Source organism: Parus major, chromosome 15 (genome assembly GCF_001522545.3).
Source record: "Parus major isolate Abel chromosome 15, Parus_major1.1, whole genome shotgun sequence".
NCBI classification, from domain to species: Eukaryota; Metazoa; Chordata; class Aves; order Passeriformes; family Paridae; genus Parus; species Parus major.
In genome coordinates, this window is record NC_031784.1 from 11040529 (window position 1) to 11059870 (window position 19342).

At 43.7% G+C, this 19342-nt stretch overlaps 1 protein-coding gene across 2 annotated transcripts in view; it reads left to right on the plus strand.

Moving 5' to 3' along the window:
• Positions 1 to 802: 802 nt before the first annotated feature.
• Positions 803 to 19342, plus strand: part of BCR (BCR activator of RhoGEF and GTPase) — a 97769-nt gene continuing 79229 nt past the window's right edge. The window contains exons 1-2 of one of the 2 annotated variants that reach the window (XM_015644036.3): positions 803 to 958; positions 1299 to 2846. In XM_015644036.3, coding sequence (XP_015499522.1) covers positions 1337 to 2846 — 1510 coding nt within the window. In that variant the 5' untranslated portion in view covers positions 803 to 958; positions 1299 to 1336. The other variant, XM_015644034.1, reaches the window with a different exon arrangement.

A 19342-nucleotide genomic window follows, 5' to 3' on the forward strand; every position in this document is an offset into this window, starting at 1 on the left:
GAAATGTGGGACTGAGTTGCTGGGGCTAAATAATATGCAGGACAAAAGTGAGACTCGTGCCCAAACACAGCAGCCTTTATTGTCAGTATCAAGGGTTACTTTGGACGACCAGTTGCCCATCTCAGAAATCCAGCTTGTCATTTATTGGCAAAGAAGGTAGGATTGACGGAATGACAAGCCTGCTACACACCAGCACTTAGAGGAGTGGGGGAAAACGTGACCTTTGAAGGTGAGCTGCATCAGTGCCTGGGGGGAGAGCCTCGCTGTGAACACAAGCGAGAGCACAGAGACGTGCTGCTGTTTATACATAATATATGAGGGCACTGCTGTATGGACGGGAATGGATACCTCCCTATGCACAGAGGGCTGTGGGCACGGCACGTTCTTAACCAGCTTTAGCCACGGCCGTGTCTGTTAGGTGTGATGCTGCCCAGGCCTGTGGCTGTAAGGGCGAGCGGGCGGGACCGCTCACGACTTTGCCTTTGTCTCACGGGCAGCCGTGAGGAAAGCGCTGGGCTCCCCCACCCCCGCGGCTTCCCCCGGCCCGGCCGGCCCGGCTGCCCCTTTAAGAGGCCCCAGCGCCGTGTCAGTGCCTGCGCCGGGTCCTTCCCTCCCCTCCCCTTCCGCAGCGCCGCCGGAGCCGGGCCGCGATGGGCCGCCGTGGGCAGCGGGGGCCGCGCCGCCGGGGGCGCTCCCGCGGGGCCGCGGGGCGCTCGGGCAGCGCCGGGTAGCGGCGGAGCTCGGCCGGGACGCGCCGCCGCATCGCCGCCCCGCGCGGGGACCGTGTGCGCCCCGAGCGCAGCACAATAGCCGGGAGGAGGAGACAGGGAAAGGGGCAGGGGGAGAGGAGGAGAGAGAAAGAGAAAGCACAACACGGGGGCTGGCGAGGGAGCGCGGAGCGGAGGGCTCCGGAGCGTGGCCGCGCTGAGGACCGTGCCCAGGACGGCGGCGACAGGAGGTGGGTGGGGGGCGATATTTACCTTCCCTCCCCCGCCCCGAGCCCGCTCCTTTGTCCACGCGCTTTGAAGTGCTGGGGGATCGCCGGGGTGGGAGCATTGTTGTTCGCCAGCAAACGATCAGTCATGCTGGGGAGAGAGTAGCGAGTGTACGCGGGGCTGGGGCCGGCAGAAGCAGAAGCGGACGGGGAGGAGAGAGGATTGCGAGAGAGGATTGCTGCCTGCCTCCCAGTGCCCTGCATGGACCGCGAAAGAGACGCGCTGAGTTGACCCTGCCCGAGCTGTTTCTGCTTCTACATGTGAGATCCGGTTGGTTTTTTCTTTCCACCTCTTTCTCTCCAGCCTCCTTCTCGTGTTCTTCACTTACTCCCGTATGCAAAATGGTGGACCCTGTGGGGTTTGTAGAGGCTTGGAAAGCACAATTTGCAGACTCTGAGCCTCCTAAAATGGAGCTGAAATCTGTGGGAGACATTGAACAGGAACTGGAGATGTGCAAAGCATCTATCCGGAGACTGGAGATGGAGGTTAACAAGGAGAGGTTCCGCATGATTTACCTGCAGACTCTTCTGGCAAAGGAGAAAAAAAGCTATGATAGACAGAGATGGGGTTTTAAACGTGTTTCTCAGTTGCCTGAAGGGGGTGCAGAGCAGCAGATCCAGGACCTGCATCATCACCAATCTGCTGACCAAGATGAATATGAAAAAAGCAAGTCACATCACGGGGAAGAAAAGTTTAAACCCAGGATACCCTCTATGCGGAAGCTGTCTACCCAGAGTGATGGGTCAGACCTGTCACCTTTGGACAGCCCCCACCATGGAGAAGGAGAGCAGGACAGGTGTAAGTACTACGGCGAGGAGAAACTGAAGAGAGTTGTGGAAGACATGGAGAATCGCTGTGATACAGATGGCTCTCCTTCAAAACACAGATCAGCTTCCACCCGCAGACTGGTGGGATCTGCTGAGAAGGAGGGGTCATTTGAACCTAAGGAGAGAGGGAACAGCACCAGTGTGGCAGCCCTAAGGTCCAATTTTGAGCGAATGAAAAAGGTTAATTCACATTCTTCTGGAGATAACAAGGATGTTGTTGAAAAGCCCTTTTATGTGAACATGGAGTATCATCATGAGAAGGGTTTAGTAAAGGTCAACGATAAAGATGTTTCTGATAAAATAAGTTCCCTTGGTAGCCAAGCCATGCAAATGGAACGCAAAAAGTCTTTGCACTCCCTCCCTTCTAACATGGTACCCAGCTTCAGCGAGTTCCAGAGGCCTGCCTACAGGGGAAGGTCCTCAGAGAGCAGCTTTGGCTATGATGGAGAATATGAGGATGCTGAACTGAACCCCAAGTTTCTTAAAGATAACCTGATTAATGCCAATGGCAGCAACCGCTCACCTTGGCAGCCCATGGACTTTCAGCCGTATCAGAGTATCTACGTTGGTGGAATGATGGGGGAAGGAGAAGGAAAAGGACCTATTCTGCGAAATCAGGGCCAGCCTGACCAGGAAAAACATCTCACGTGGCCCAGGAGATCTTACTCCCCCAGGAGTTTTGAAGATATTGGAGGAGGATATACTCCTGACTGTAGCTCTAATGAGAACCTTACCTCCAGTGAGGAAGACTTCTCCTCAGGACAGTCCAGCCATGTCTCCCCCAGCCCCACCACTTACCGCATGTATCGGGATAAAAGCCGTTCCCCCTCCCAGAACTCTCAGCAGTCCTTTGACAGCAGCAGCCCACCAACCCCCCAGTCTCAGAAACGGCACCGGCAGCAGCAGGTCATCGTGTCTGAGGCCACCATTGTGGGTGTACGAAAAACAGGACAGATCTGGCCAAGTGATGGGGATTTGCCCTCTGGGAGATGTCACCAGGACAGCTGTTTCCACGAGGATACAGGTGTGTACCAGCTTTTTGCTTAGTCTTTTAAATGTATTGAGCAGGGAATGGCATCATGGAAATGAATGGGAGACCCTGGGTGAATCACTGTGAGGGGACAATTATTTCATGTGAGAATTCTGTGTTTAATTTGTAGTTTTGCTGTTTTAGGAAGATCCTACAGAAGTGTATGTCAGCCTGCATTTTACGAATTCAATCTGGATTCCCAGAAGGGTTGATTCAGGCTTCTCTTCAGAGGATCAATGGAGTCCTATATTAATAATTTCTTAAAGTTTCAGTCTGAACACTGAGGTAAAAAGGCCAGAACTTCACCAGGTATTCACCATCTGTGGTGAATTCACCACGAGTTTATTCCCTCCCTCATATTTGTGCACTATGGAGTGGTTAAACTCTACCTCAGAGGTGGTAGTGTGCCAACAAGCCACAACCTGAGGGTTTTGCCAGAGCTTTACCGATAATGATGCTGCTCCCACAGTCTTGTTTTTTCCTGTCTGTATTAATTGCAGTGCTAGTTTCTCGTTCTGTCTCGTGTCAGCCTTCAATTAGAGCTGATTGGAGGTGATGATTGTGCAGCTCTGTTCTTGGAGCTTTCTGCTATCTGTGAGTGAAGGAAGAACTTGGAATATCAGGAAGCCCTGAGGGAAAAAATGTTAACTAAATTTCAGCAGAATAAAACTTTTCATTTGGGGAAGAATGGGCAATGTTTGGACCCGTTCTTATGTAAGTCATTCAGGCATGGAGGTGTGTCTGTGGAATCACAGTGAGTTTATAGGTAGAAGAGGCATATAAGGAATTACATTAATTCAGATGGATTTTTTCGAATGCATGTGGATGTCTGAACCTATTTAGCAAGGCATGTAATGTAAACAGTATCTTCTGCTAACACCAGCAGTCTCCTAAATGTAAATGAAAATCAAATCCAGGAATGAAGAAAATAGGAATGTTTGTTTTGACAGATTTCTTTAATTACAAATCTGTGAGTTCTCTCTTGGGTTTTCTTTGTCTCTTTGAATCTCTCATTTTAATAAGGGATTAACATGTTATTTGTCAATGGGACCAAATTCCTGTAGTATTGGGTGAATTCAGAGACCTGTCAGAGGTGTCACTTTCTCAGGTTGTGAGAGTTTGCTCTATTACTTCTCAGAAGAGTAACTTTGCTCAAAGGAGATGCCCTGGTTTTACTTTCCCTGCTGATTGTTTTTGTCAGCAGTACTTTTGGGGGCAGCAATGGAGGGACAACTCTTCTGTGCCCTGGTGCCATCCTCTTACCCATTGTCTTATTGGAAAGCTGGACAGTTGTAGTGGATGTTCAATGTACATGGAAGCTCTGCACCTCCTCACAGTGACTTCTCCCTTATCAGATTGGATGTACATCCCTGTTTTCTCTCTGGGACTGCTGCATTCTTCCTGGGTTTTAGGGGAGAGGCTCAGTCTTGTGCTCATTTGAACTGAGCTCAGCCATCTGTCTCTGCTCTTGTTTACTGATGCTCTTTAGATGACTGGGAAGCCTCCTGGCAATTTCAGTTTTTGCAGAGGGAAACAAAGGGGTAAAAATAACAAAGGTTGATAAAGCTTGAGGATAAATTCAGCTTTCGAAAAGGCAGTGGATAATTTTTATTTTAAATAATTTAGCTGGGATACAGTGATAAAAAAAAAAAGGCAGCTGGAAAGTCAGAACACTTATAATTCCTAGATGTGCTGGAAAGCTTTGTGTCGTGTTCCTAAGGATGACCACACATTTCAGGCAAGGACAGAATGTAACTGATCCACCTTCTGCTTTCCTCAGCTCAGGGGGTGACATGGCAAGCTTAGCAGGAACTTTCACCAGATGGCTAATCAGTACCGTCTTGCACATTAGCTGGTGGCAACTTTTTACTTCACCAAAAAGGCTTATGCCTTCAGGAGGACTGTGTTTCTGATTAATTCCTACTGAGCATTTTATAGGAATTTTCTTTCTTTCCCAATTGGGATGATTTTTGATCTGAAACCAGTTGGCAGAACCTCCTTTTCATAAAACAAACAAAAGGCCTGAGAGACCACTGTGTGATTATCTGGCTGGCTCCCATTCCCAGCTCCCCTGCTCTGATGCAGGCTGTTCTCCATGACCATGTGATACCAAAGCCATTCACAGATCCAGACAGACTTTCCAGCACCTGTGGTTCATTCACTGGTTCTGCCAGGCTTCCCTAAAGTTTTGCTTGAACAGAGTGCAAGTTTGAATCACAGTAGGTTCTGGCCAGCCTTAATGTTAATTAGCATCAAGTGGGGTTTATTTCAATTTCCCTGTGTATTCAGATTGTTGTGTGTTTTCTGGCTTTGCCTTTGATCACTCTTCCCATAGTAAAACTGAGTGTGCTGTGGACAGGTGCAATGTGAAATTTCCATCTGGATCTGTCCCAGTGCACCTTGAGCTTGGCCAGCAGACATGTGCTGTTCTGTCCAAATTATTTCATGAGTTCACAGTTAAGTGATGTTTTCCTGATTTTGTATTACAAAAGAAGGACGTAACTCTCAAGTGGATGGGGTCTGAGCCAAAATTTGAATCTGGGTTTTTGGAGGTAGATTATCAAAGACCTTAAAGCAAACCAAGGTGTAGTAGGCTTTCAGGTTTTTTTCCAAGAAGCAGTGTGAGAGCTTCAGGGTTGAGATTTGGTAATTGCTGTACTTTCTATTAAATGTACTTAATGGAGCCTGGGCAAAGATATTGATATTAGGATTAATTATGTATCACTAATTTCCTGTAGTGGGAATAGAAAAAAAATCACATTTTAACTTTGCATTAAGCTTGAATATCTTTACTATGATTATGAAGAAAGAACAAGATTTTTAAAATTTTGCCTTCTGTTAAATGTTGCAGAAATAGACGTGACAAAAGCCACTCATTGTACATTTCTGCTTATGGTCAAGGGGAAAGTTGCACAGTTCTGGTATGGAATGATGGGATCTTGCAATGGCCTCAGCTGGGACAGTTTTTAACTAACAGCAGTTTGTTAATGACGATCACACTGGAGCTGTTGCATGGCTTTGGAGCTTGCTGCATAAAATCAGTGCTCTCACTCTGTGTGAAATGATTTTATCTGTCTTCATAATAACATGGAAACTATCTGGAGTCCACATAAATAACATTCACCTGCACAGCTGCTTCCCTCAAGGTGCCCCAGGAGTAGCTTCTGTTCAGGTGACAAGTGGTGCTCTGAGAGAGTCGTGACAGGCTCTTTCTTGAGACAGCCACCAACCACCACAGTGCTCAATATGAGGTCAGTCTGGGGATATGTGTCATTTAATTCCATTGGAGTGAAGTTTTAACTTATTTTAGCCTTCACTAAATGTGGGAGTTCTGAATGTCCCTTTTTGGAGAGCATTCTCTGTCTTTTTATGAGTTTAATGTACAGAGAGGAGAGAGCAGTGCAATTTATGCATGTGAACTGCAGACCTCACAATTCCTGTTATGTCAGCAAAAAGCCATTTTAAAACTCCTGCCTACCTAGAGCTGTAGGTTCTTCAGTTTTTGTGTACCTTAAATGCCCGAGCAGATAAGCAAGCATCTGTTTTTCCTGCTTTTAAGGCAAACTTTACTTATTTGTAAAGCCCCAAGAAAGCATGTAGTGTGTCATATTGGAAGGACCTTGTTCTGTACCAGTTTCTGCAAGGGTTTGCTTCTCAAGATATTTGCATCTTCTGAGATCTTAGACAAATTCCTTAACTCTGCACTTCTTCCACCCAGTGTTGTATTCTGTGAATTTAGCTTTGAGATGTCGTTTGAAAAGTTCTTTGCGGGATTTTGCAGACACCTGAGGCAACAATGCCAGTCCTGTTGTTCAGAAGCAAAACTTTCCTTTGAGCAGCTGAGACAGACTTCAGTCCACTGTGTAGAGATTCTTCGTTCTGAGGAGCTGAAATGTAGGAACTTTTATAATATGCAGACTGCTTGTTAATTTTAAGGCCTGCTGGCCACAGGTCCTGCTTTCCATCTGTGATTTACATTCAATCAATAATGTGGTTTAAATTTTCCTGACACTTGTTTGGTTCATTTTGCTATTACTTCTTAAACATGTTTTAATTCTTCCCTGTGATGATCAGTGATTTCCTAGGAGCATTGATGCCAAGATGCTGTTTCAGTGCAACCCCCCACCCTGCCTTGCTTTTCAGTGATTTAGTGGCTTTTGAGATTTTGGAGATTATCAGGATGCTTGCATTACCACTCCCCTCTTCTTAGTCTGCGGGAGTGAAGAGCTCCCTCTCTCTTCCAGATTTCTCTTTTCCTCCAGCAGAGTTTAATGGAATCTCTGGAGCTGCTTTATGTCCCCAATGATTACAGTGGACTCTGAAGTGCTTGTTTTGTTCCTTCTTCCACAGAGAGTTACTAATGTTTACCTCAGGCCTGACAGAAATAATAGTATGTAGGTAGATTTTATTTTTTTCTTTTCTTAGGTTCACCCTAGATCAGGTACTTCTGCAGTCACAAAGCACCTGCCTTTGAAATGGGAGTGTAAACCAATCCACACAGTAGTTGTCTGGTACTGGGGAGCCCTGGAGACTGCTGGTGTCTCCTCAGTCTGACTGTGTGAAGCTCATTTTCATGGTCCATGACAGGGAGATCAAAGTGGGACTGCCTTTCCCTGGAGTAAGCAGACAGAGAGCTGGGAATTCTGCAAGTAGTGTCAGAGAGCTGCTTGTCCTCCCTGCACCCTTACCAAGAGTTTAAAGGGGTCTCTGGCAGTGGCAGTGAGCTCACTTTGTGCAGCTGCCACTGCTGCAGGTTGGCTTGGGCCTGTTGGAGGCAGGCAGTGGCCTTTGGCTGGGCAGGTAAAATGTATTCAAGTTTGGGAGTGGTGTAGGAACTCAGCTAGCACCAAGCAGCCCCAGAGCCACAGGGTATCCATATCCATCCTTAGTGTGATGGGCACAGACTGGAATGCTGTGCTGGGTACAAAACAGTCAGACCCAGGTGATTCCAGCTCGGTGATTTCACAGAGCCAGGGCCTCCAGCCCAGAAGCTTTGCAGTGACTTTTGAAGTGATTTAGCTCTGTTTGTAGGTGATGGACTTTAAAGCAGTGAATTATATTGGTGAATGAAGGGCTTTGCTCTCCTGTGTCTCCTCATCTCTAGCAAAGCAGTTAATGGCTGTGGTTTTAACCTTGAAGATTTTTATTGTTTAGTGTAAATATACATGACCCCATGTACAGACTTCCAGGATGCAAAACTGGAACATTATACTCTTAATTCTTATAGTTGTGCTATCTCAAGCTAATGCTGAGAAAAAGAAAGCTAAGAGTTTGCTAATTTGTGGAACTAGTTGCTCTACCCTTTTTCCCAAGTGCTTCCATTTGTCTAATATCTCTGTTTTTTATTTGGATAAAATGCTAAGTACTGTGTTCAGTCACTCCTTCATTGACAGCTTGCTTTTCACTGCCACCAGAAAGTTTAACTGAGACCTGAGCAAAAGTAATAAAATGAGTTGACTGGAATTGCAAGGAGGCATCCTGAGTAACAGATTTGGGATGAAAGAAAAATAAGGTTTAATTAGAAAATTTGCTAAACCTTCAAGCGTGGGTTAGGAAATGTTTATTTTTGACTACTGGGCGACACACTAGAGCTATATACTGACTCTTGAAAGAAGTGTTATTGGTGGGAGGTGTGATTTGTAATCCAAATTTGGCTTTGCAGGCTACCTGAAAGAAGGGCCAACAAAGGAGGCCTAAGCCTGTGAAGGTTTGGGTCCCAGTAATAGGCTGGAAACAGTTCTTTTTCCAGTTTTAGCATGTTTAGCAGTTTGCTTTCTAATGCTCTCCCTTGCTCCCCAACCTCTTAGGGGTAAACAGTTATCATGCAGAGGCAAGGGGGACCTGTATTTCAGCTTCAAGGAATTTTGGAGGTCAGTCCATAAAGGTTAATGAGGTGAGACTTGGCAAGCTGTTTGAGAATTGCTCCATTTCAATTACCATAGGGAAGCATATTGCTGCTCATGAAAATCAGAGTGGTGATTGGAGGCACGGCTTATCTGGAGCTTGCTTTTCCCCAGAGAAACCAAGACCAGCAGTTTGAGGGTTTTTTTTTTACTGTCTCCTCTTTGATTTTTTCTTCTCAGTCAGATAACCATGGAAAGAATAATAAGGGCCTGATCCTATTCTTGCCCTGGTAAAGTATCATTGGCTTTAGTGACCTTTTGCTGGCACATGTAGGAAAAGAAGTGGTGTTCCTGTCCAGGTTGAATGGCAGATGGATGGAGGGGTAGGCTGTGAGTGACTGGAGAAATGCTGGCATGGATTAGCTTGGGTGAGCTGCATGTGAATGAAGTACTTCCAAACCCAATTTCAGTGTCTTGGGTTACAAAGCAGGTTTTGGCCAGCTCACTGATGACAAAGTGGATTGTTTTCCTGATCATATCTTTAAATTACAAGTGATGTGAAAGCAACCATAAGCTGTAAGTAAATCCTTGAATATTGGTCTGTCTTAATGTTGAGACAATTTTACAAATCCATAACTTCTCTAAATTTTTTTTCAAATTGTACTGTATGTGTTTTAAACAGTAAAAGTGTCCTGTATAGGACAACGTGGTGTATTTCTGACACAAAATCTGGCTGCACTTTGCAAATCTGTCTGTTACTAAAACAACAAAGCACGTCTCTCTCTCCCTGTCCTCTTCCTAAGTGCCAAAATGGTATCTCTGAGACCCTTTCTTAACCAGGTTATGGCTCATGTAGTAATCAGATTATTGCAAATGTAATTGGAGTCTCTGCTTTAGAGAAAGCTCTGCCCAAATGTGGCTGCTGGAGTCAAGTTAGTTGCTCATGGGTACATGGATCCTTGAGGAGTATGTGTGTGAGAATCTAGAGGACTGCCCTGTAGGAAGAGAGAATTGCTAAAGGTCAGTGTGTTGATTTTTAATACTTGAATTGTGCCTGCTGGCCTTTTCCATAGTTGTTACCTTATGTTATTTTGTTATTTGCAACCATTTCACCAATCTGTGTTACTACTGGGTGGGGTGAGTTTTTAAAAAAATATTATTTATTTTATCTTGTGGAGGATAAGGATTATTTTCCAGAAGAGTAGATCCACCACAGCCTTCTTTCTTTTAAAAATAATATATTTTTTTAAACTCTCACAACCACCCCATCCTGTTCAGGAGCTTCTGCACAAATTTTGAAGTATCCAAAATCCCCAAATTACTTGCAGATTGGTCTATGACAACAGCACAGTAGCAGCTATGGGAGGCTGCTGTGGATCACACAGTATTACCTGAAATCTAAGCAGGCAGTCCTTGCAGGAGGAGTTACTTAATAGTGAGTAACTTGTGTGCTTGGACTCCAGCTCCTCTCCTTGAGGTGTGGAGAAGTGCACCGTGCAGCCTTGGCTCACTGTGTGTGTTTACTTCTTAAGAACTTGGGAATTTTCTAGACTCCACACTGAAATGCAGCTACTTCTCTGGTGGGGTATTTACCAGCTATTCTGTTATCAGCGATTACGTACTCCCTTGGCTGCAGAGCTAAGGAAGGAGTGCCCATTTTGAACCCACAAAATGGGTGAGGCTGGAACAGGCTGTTATTAGAACAGTTTTAAGAAACCCAACACACAAAAAGCCTCCAAAAACCAGCAGATCCTTCAGTTGCCAACAGTCACATCTGTGTGTTCTTTTGAAATGGGCCAGCAGCTTCCTAGACTAATCTGTTGTGAAGGAAAAGACCTTGTTCCCTGGAGCATCGGGCTCCAAATGTATTTGAGCTGCTCAGAAGTGACTGTAATGTGTGTGTTGTCACCAGGGAGGTGTCACGTACAAACACAGCGCTGATTTGCTGCGGTGCAGTTACATCGCAGGGTACGGCTGCCCAGCAGGACAGCCCCTGGCTGGGCTCAGGGCTTCCCAGGAGAGGTCACATTATGGTGCTTAGAGTGAGCCAAGGCACAGAACACTTGTTTCTGTGACTGTTAGTCCAGCTGCCTCAGCTCATAATTCACTGCCTCATCTTCAGTTCTGCTTCCTGCTGACCTAGAGCTGCTCCGGAAATTTTTTTATTGTGGCCTGAAGAGACATTGAGACATGAAGTTTCAGAAAATAATAGGCTCAGAACAGTAGATTACTGTTGGAAGACTTGGATGTGTTTTCTCCTGTCACTTCTATAAACTGTCTCTTTTGTTTGAATCCTTTTAGGTAGAACAAGTATGGGAGTCCCTTCCCTGGGCAGGACATTTTTGCTTTACACTCTCCTGAGGTAGTCATTGGACCCCTCAGTCTAACAGGGGTGAAATCACTGACTTCATTCTGAGAAAACACAATAATGCTGTCTTTGAGGAAATCATGGTATTTGGATGAATAAATTTGTCTTTGCCAGCTGTATCAGTAATTTACTTAAATGTCTAGATTAGCCAGCAGAGAATGTCCAGTTGCAAAATCCTACTGCAGTTCTCCCACCTAACCCTAATTGTGATGGATACCAAAGCCAGTGCCTAGCTGGAATTAAAAGTATAGGTGATGGGCATCCTACACTAAATCAGTGGCTGAAGTGAGGAGAGCACATCTTACAGTCCATTCCTTGTTTTACTTTTCTTGTTTTTCTTGATTAGAAAGCTGACAAGTGAAATCTGAATTGCAAGTAGAAAAAAGACTCTGACAAGCTGTCAGATGAAAATTCTCTCTTTAGCCTGGGGACATACACTACTGCTCTAGTCCTAGTATTAATCATCTGTGGCTCCTGATATGGGGTAAATGGATATCAGCAAGAGAATGCTTTAGTCAAATCCAGAGTATTGTCTCAAAGGCTTCCTGAGCTGAACAAGTGCCTCTCAGCTCACATAAGCAGGATCCTCAGGGGTCCTCAAGAGCTGCTTCAGACTCTGATAGAAAGCTGCTGCACTTAATGTGAGCAATACACTGGGCTTAGCAGTCACCTGTATAATTGTCTGGGTGAATCTCTTGTTCAGCCTTTTCTCCACTGGCAGCTTTCCTGAGGAACTTACTCAGTGGAATGAAGTACATTGAATAACTCATTTGAGTTCTGTTGTTGCTCTCTTTGCCTTGCAGCGTCTGACTGTAATGGGCCCGGATGCTGCTCAAACAGAACTCATGAGGAGCATGTGTCTGATCAGGTGAGGGGGCTGGTGTGTGACAAGGAGGATCATGTTTAGTCCTTGAGTATATCCAGAAGAGCCAGTGAGAGCTCAGCTCAACAGGGAACCTGGAAACCATCCACTGTCTTACACTTATTCACAGTTCAGGTTTTTTTCTGGCAGAAGGGCCATTGCCAGGCCTGACTGATGATCCCCATGCTCTTTTCAGATGATAGGGATCAAGTAAATTCCCTGGTTTTCCTTTGGTGTTTCAGGTGGTGTACTGAGCTACAGATGTGACTGCCTTCTTGAATTGATCTGTACTGCATGACAGGGATGAGAGACTGATGGCAATTTTGGGATGATTTACACGGTCTGGTGCTCTTGCCATTCAGATGAGGGCTGGTTTCTGCTTCATGTGAAAGCAGAAGGTCTCATGTCTTATGAATTTATATGAGGCCACAGTGAAGACAATTATTTTTCACTTTCCTATATTCTTAAGTGATGTTTTAACACACAATGCAGAGAATGCAGACCTGTCACTGCCCCCATTTAGGCTTTGGAGAGGCACTTCCTCTGGCTTGCTGCATTTCTTGAACGTCCTCCTGAACACAGCTGGGCAGTTCCACAAACCCATAAGCCTTTTCTTTGGTAGTTGTTGAGAAACCACTCTGCTTTGTATAGAAATATTTACATAGGATTTATACATCCCTTTGACCCTTCCTAATCCAAATTGATTTTGCAGCTTCTGAATGCACTGAGTGAAATATGCAGTCACAGCGCTGAAGTCAACTTGCTATTACCAGTTTCTGTGTATTGCTAAAAGGGTCAGTGTTCTCAATAGGAAAAAATATCAGGAAATAAGGTTTGCATTTGGAATAAGTAACGAGGAAGGAGCAAGAGAGCTTAACAAATTTTTGTTTGTTTGGGGGTTTTTTGCTTGGATTATTGTTTTTGTTTTGTTTAATAGTTAAATACACCACTGGCTACTTTTGAGACCTCTAACAGTGTCTTGAGAATGACTTGATTGAGGTCTTGCTGATGCCAGGGGATTTCTAGTGACTGCTTTGCTGTGAGTGAAGCTCCACAGCAGTAGCTGTTTGTTTCTGTGTAACTACCTGAACCAGGATTTCCCAAGAGACTTCAGTTTTGAAGTTTGGACTTGAGCTCTGATTTCAAAAGAGCTGATAGGGTCTTCACAGGCTTAGATTATAAATGTTTTAAAACTGACATGCATGCAGGTTATGCTGTTTCAGTAGCAATACTGATGTGGCTGAGAGCTGGCTCAGGGCTATGCTGGGCAGGCAGTTCAAAACTATAACTTTGTTTAGAAGTTTCTTGTACCTCTTGGAGAACTGTGTTAGCTGGCCATATGTATCTGCCATGCCTCCTGGATAGGTGCTATGGAAACACTAATGCAATTTGGAAAGCATGTTTATTTAATAATTCTTTCAGCTGTCCTGCATCTGCCATCCTAAAGGGGAAAATGGCCTGACAAAGGGATAAAACGGTGTTTACATCAAAACATCAGATATGTTTTTTCCAGTTTGCCAAGTCCTCTGAGGTAGGACTCACTTAAAAAGAGTTTTGGTTAGGTAGGGTTTTTTCAGTATTCATGGAGAGAAGAATATGTTTATTGTGTCTCTGGAGTATCTGAGACAGCAGCAGAAGGTGCTTTCCTGTCTGCTGGGCCATTGTCCCCTGGCAGCTGGGGCTGTGTCACACTCTGGTGTGGTGGGGCTGTTCCAGTGGGACTGACCTGTCCTGTGTGCTCAGCAAACGTGCCCTAGGCCTGTCCTTGACTACCCCAAATTCACTCAGCCTTGAGCACTGACCTATACATAATTTGTTGTGGTCTCTGCTCAAACTGAAACACGTACTAATGTGATCCAAGCTCTGCTTTGCTCTGTGCTGAGAGGTAAATTTGATAAAATTTCTACTGCAGATAAAGGGTTACACATCTTCCTCCAGTTAGTGTCCTCCATTCCAAAGCATGTTAGAAATCTCAGCATCTCCACTTAAAGAAGGAGACCTGATTATCTGTTATGTAAATGTGTTCTGAATATATATGTGCACAAGAAGAATCTGAAGAGGAAGAATTTTTAACTTGAATATTTTATTCTGTATATAGGTGTTTCAGACTGGTTTCAATATATGTGCAAATATGCACTGATGCAAAGATACAAATTTAGAGAATTCTGCCTAAACTTTATAAGGATCTTTTCCTTGTAATTATACCAACATCTGGGTGAGGAAGCATTTTGATGCTAAAACTGGTTTTCCCATTAATAGACGCTTGCAGTGTAGGGCTGATACTTTGAAACAGGTTTGTTTAATAGTATTTAATAATTGGTTGCTTTGTGGTTGTGTTTTTTAGTTTGTAAGGAAACGAGTAATTTGCAAGTTTTTTTCCAAACACATGTAAAGAATGAAAAGGGAACTTAAAAAGAAAAACAGCCTTGGGTTTATAGCAAGCTTTTATCTTAATATAGTGATTTGCATAAATAAATTTGCAAGTGTGTTGATGAGGAAATATGCAGCTCAGTCTTTTGAGTTGTTGAAACTCAGGGTTTTAGCTGAATTTTGGTGAGCTCTAATGTACTGGAATCAAATTTGGTGCATTTGTCCTGGATCACACTTTAGTTAGTAAATTGATTAACTTCCTCTATAGGTATGTGTTTAGAAATTGGTTTATATCCATATTTAATTTTTAAAGGAAAATACCGTAAAAAAACCCCAACAAAACACAATGGAAACACCTGATTTCTCTTGCTGGAGGGCTTGCTGATTGCTACAATTCATATGTTTGCTTCCACTATTTCTTTTTTTCTACTTAATTCTGTGTTCATATTAACTCATTCAGTTTCCTCTCTAAGTAAATAAATCTGGATTTCTTGCCTGTGGCTGTGGTTGCTGCTTGTGTGTTAATATCTGGGTTTTCTACTTCCCTTTTTTGGTTTATTTGCTTAAAATTTGAAGTACAAGCTGCCTTGTCTTACAACATGCATCTGTGTATGTCTTCCAGTATTTTCATATTATGCCCCTTGAGGCTAAATCTCGATTTAAATTGTCTCTGGTGCTAAAGCCTCATGCTGTGACCTGCTGCCCTGTCAGTCGTGCCAGCAACTGCTCATTTCTAGGTTCATGCTGAGAACTGGATCAGGGAATTTATCTGTGGCATTTTTGGGGGTGTTGTTTGTTTTTTTTTTCTGAGCCAATATCAATCAAACAAAAATCACAAGACTCACACCCAACCAAAGCAGAAACCCCCTCTAACCGTGGATCCTCATCTATCCTACAAAGGTTGTTGGTAGAGCAGTAACTGATTGGGGCAGAGTGGGAAATACCATGAAAGACAATTTACACCTAAACCCGCAGTCCGTGACTCTTAATTTAAATAACAATGGAATGTTAATGCTGAGAAGTCTTGTTTAACTTCAGCAATTTCACTTATGACTATCCAGCTGTTTTGGGGTTTCACAAAGAGGTTTGGGGTGTCCTTTGAGCAGAGTACCTCTTCCCCAAGCAGATGCTTTGTTTCTGCTGCTGGGGGAGCGTGAATGAGCAAAAGCTGCCTGAGAGCTTGTGGGTATTTGAAATTGTTTTGTAAAAATAAACCTAAGTGGAATGCTAGCACTGAAAATGGGAGTGTTTACAGTAAGTATTTGCTAGACAGACCTGGTGACATCCTGGTCTGTATGAGTGACTCCCCTTCCAGTTGCCTATGTAAGTACTTTGTGGTTTCAATTATTACATCAGCAAATACATTGACTGCTTATGACCAGGAGAAAATTGAAAAAAAGATACAATTATTCTTTTTTACTGAGACTTTGAAAATGACCAGCTTCTGCCAAGAGGTTGTTTAGGTCTTAAATCATCTGGAAGGAGGACAGGATGGATGCCAGATCAGCACAGCTTATAGAGTGAGTGGACATCCTTCAGTAACTTGTGTTTGCTTTTTTGGAGTGTGTGTGTGAGTGTTCATGGATTAAGGTTTTATGTCATTTTTTATGATGTAATTACTGTAATGAGGCGTCTGTAGTATTAGATCTCATAATTGTGTGAATATTTTCCCTTGATGAGAGTTTTAGAGGTCATTCCTAGGCCTTTTTACATTTGTTTGCTTTGAAATATAAAATGTCATGACATGGCCTAATAGTGCAACTAAGATTTTTGTCAGATAGTGTGATTTGCTTAAAAAACTCAGTCTTGAACAAGGAGAGGGCAGGAGTCCCCACCAGGAGAAAATACACATAGCTTCCAGCATTGAAACATCTTTACAGTTTCTCTGTTCAGTTTTATTTTGAATGCTTACGTGACTCCAAGATAAAACTTCTATTTTTACCTGGGACTGCTGGCTCTGCAGAGATTTGTGAACTCTTCTGAGTTAACTCTGCTGAATTCCTGCCTGTGCACCAACCAGGTGCTACATTTCTGGCTTCCAGCTTCTTTTGCTTTTTCTGTTCTTGTTCAGTCCACAAACATGGAAAAAAAAATGCCCCACCCTGCTGACTCACTGAGCCCAGAGTAGTCCCTATATTCCCGAAATAGGATTACTATCTGAGGCACTTTGAGCAACTCTGCAGAGCTGGGTCTGCTTCTCTTCTGTCGAACCTTTGAAAAAAGCTGATTTCTTGTTCTTGGCTGTGTGCTCTGCCTCAGCCCCAAGGTGATTTCCGTAGCTCGTATTCATTTAAAGGGCTTTTGCAACAAATGCAACTGTTGTAGAAATCAACTGGTATGTAGAATAATCCTTTTAACAGGTTTATTCTGATTCTCTGTTGGGTACTTAAGTGGATTTGACTGCATCGTTTAATATGTCCTTGAAGATGGCTCCAAATGAAACCTGTCAGAGTGTGTCCTATCTCTGTGTGCATACCAAGTGTGCCTGGGAGATGTCAGCCAGTGCTGTAGGCAGTGGGGAGGAGTTGCTATTTGTAGGGGAAAGCTGGGAGTAGCAAACCATTCCTGCTATTTAACACTGTGCTGTCTACAGCTCCATCTCTCAGATAGTGCTGAGAAAATCTCGTTGCTCTGCCAGGACTCAGCACCCTGTTACAAAGGCAAACTCATGTTCTTTTTTCCATTCTTCTCCTCCTTGCACAGCCTGCAGGTGTCCAGTGGCTCACCCCAGGGGCAGCTGTACTACTGAATGTATCCCTTTAGCTTGATTTGCTTTGGGATCAAAGGACACTGTGAAGGCAAATATCAATTATTAATTCCCCCTTTTAAAAATACACAAAGTGACACACTTTTTCTCTTCAACTGAAATAAACAGTGATCTACTTTCTGTCAGCAGTGCTGTGCAGCCCTGTTGAAATGCCCAAGTTTTGAGTTCTTGTAGATGAGTGCATCCCGGAAAGGACCGTATTTGGCAGTGAAATAGTCAGTAAAATGCCTGGAAAAGAACATTACAACCTTGAGCACAGCCCTTTGGAATGTAGCAGGTTCCTGATAAGGCAAAAATTGGGTGGGTGAATGTTTTTCAGAGAGGCAGGCCTGGAGAAAGGAAGAGTGTCAAGGATATTGGGAGTCCTCTGCTTAGAAAGTCCTGGGTTTTGTTTTAAGTATATTGAAATAAAGTTTTAATAGTATAAAAACCTGTGTGAAACTTGTGATTAGGGTCATTTCTTACTTTTAAAATGATAAGTTGTCATTTTATGTTACAATGTGCTGTACTGGGGGTTGGCTTAAAAAAAATGCCCATAAAGATCCTATACCTGAGGGAATATACCTATACCTGGGAATAGGGAGGAGAAAACTCTGGCTAAGATTTTCTGCACAAAAGAGGAAGGATACACACTGTTAAAAGAGGGGCTTTCTTTCCATACATTCTCTTGCACTGCTGTAATGATATGGGCTTGTTTGTTCTTGGGATCTGCAGGTGTTTCAGCAGTATGGGTGCATTCCCTGTCCATCCAGGGAAACTGAGGGTTTTTTTTTGTCCAAGATCATCTACAAATGATAGATCTGGCATCTTGACCCTGAACTTCAGTTATTGGTTCTAGAACTTACTACCTATATCTCATCCATGATAGGAGGTGCTAACACTGTTGCTAAATTACCTTTATCCCCTCTCATCTCTGCCTGTGGTGGTCAGACCAGAACGGTTTCACCTTTCTTTTTACTGCCAGAGCACTGCTGTGGATAGGGCCTAAAGGGCCCTAGTTAGCTCAAAAGTCATCTCTTTTGTTGGCTTACACTGCAGTATTTGGATGATAAAGAACCATACTGGTGACCACATCTTTTTTTTATGTAACCAACCAAACAGCTATTTTTTAAATTACTAATGCATCTAAATGAACTGAAGCTATAAAGCAGTTTGTGTTTCCTCCTTACTGGGAAGATCTTTTGTCCTTGTTTTTTTCTCCCAGCATTTCTGTGGCTTTTGGCATGGTAAAATCCATGGATCTGACTTTTGTTCACTTACTGCAGTGCAAGAGACACTTCTTTTGACCATATCTGGTGTTAATTGAATGGTACTATGCAATACAGAAATTTTGTGGCAGGAGAATATTTCAGGGAAGTCCAGTCTATTCTCCCACTGAGTTTGCTTAAGAAAATCAGCCAAGCCTTTAGCTGGCAACAATAAAGGAGACAGGAATTGAAAAAATTCCATTTTTCCTGTGCTACAGGATTGACTGCTAGAATAACCAGCTTTGCAGTTCTCCAAAGGCAGAGATCTCTGTGTTGGGGGTTCTTAGGGTTGATGTTTGGTTTGGGGTTTTTGTTTGTTTGCTTTGGATTTGTTTGTTTGTTTGTTTGTTTTTGTTATAACTGCTTAGAAAGGTGCATTTACAGTAAAGGTAATTTGTGTTTCAGAATTACTTACTAACCAGTAAGTTCCTGTCAGAACAGTACTCCCCTAAATTTTAAAGCCTTCCAGGTAGGTCTCATTAACATTCTCTTGCCAGATCTGTGAGAGAAGCTGGCGTACTCAGCCAAGAATGCAACTGTCTTGTGATCTGTGGTATCTTACCAAGCCTAGAAACTTTCAGTATCTTCCTTGCAGCAGCTTTGCCCAGCCTTTTCACTGTGTGTTTGCCTATTTATATGCTTTGCATATGTTATTTTTTCCAAAACTCCTTTATTGTGTGCTCTGCTTGTTCTACCTCTTGAGGAGAACTTTAAAATCTGCAGTTGCTGATGCTGTAAATCAGCAGCTCCCTAAACCAGTTCCTGCGGTGAGTCTGTTTACAGGAGTATCAAGAAATTAGGTGGCACTGTTCAAAGGAAAAAGAAATACCCAGCCCTCAGGGAATGTATGGATTGAGAGGAGCAGTACCTACACAGCTCCCTTGGCTCTCCTGAGAACAGCCCTGCTGAGCTAAGTCCTCCTGCATGTGCACCACGTGTTTGTTCCCCAGCATGGCCTTTCATCTGCACAGTAGCACACTGCTGGAGAGGACAACACCCTTTTTTAGCTGGTGTTGGGGGGATAGCTGCCTTT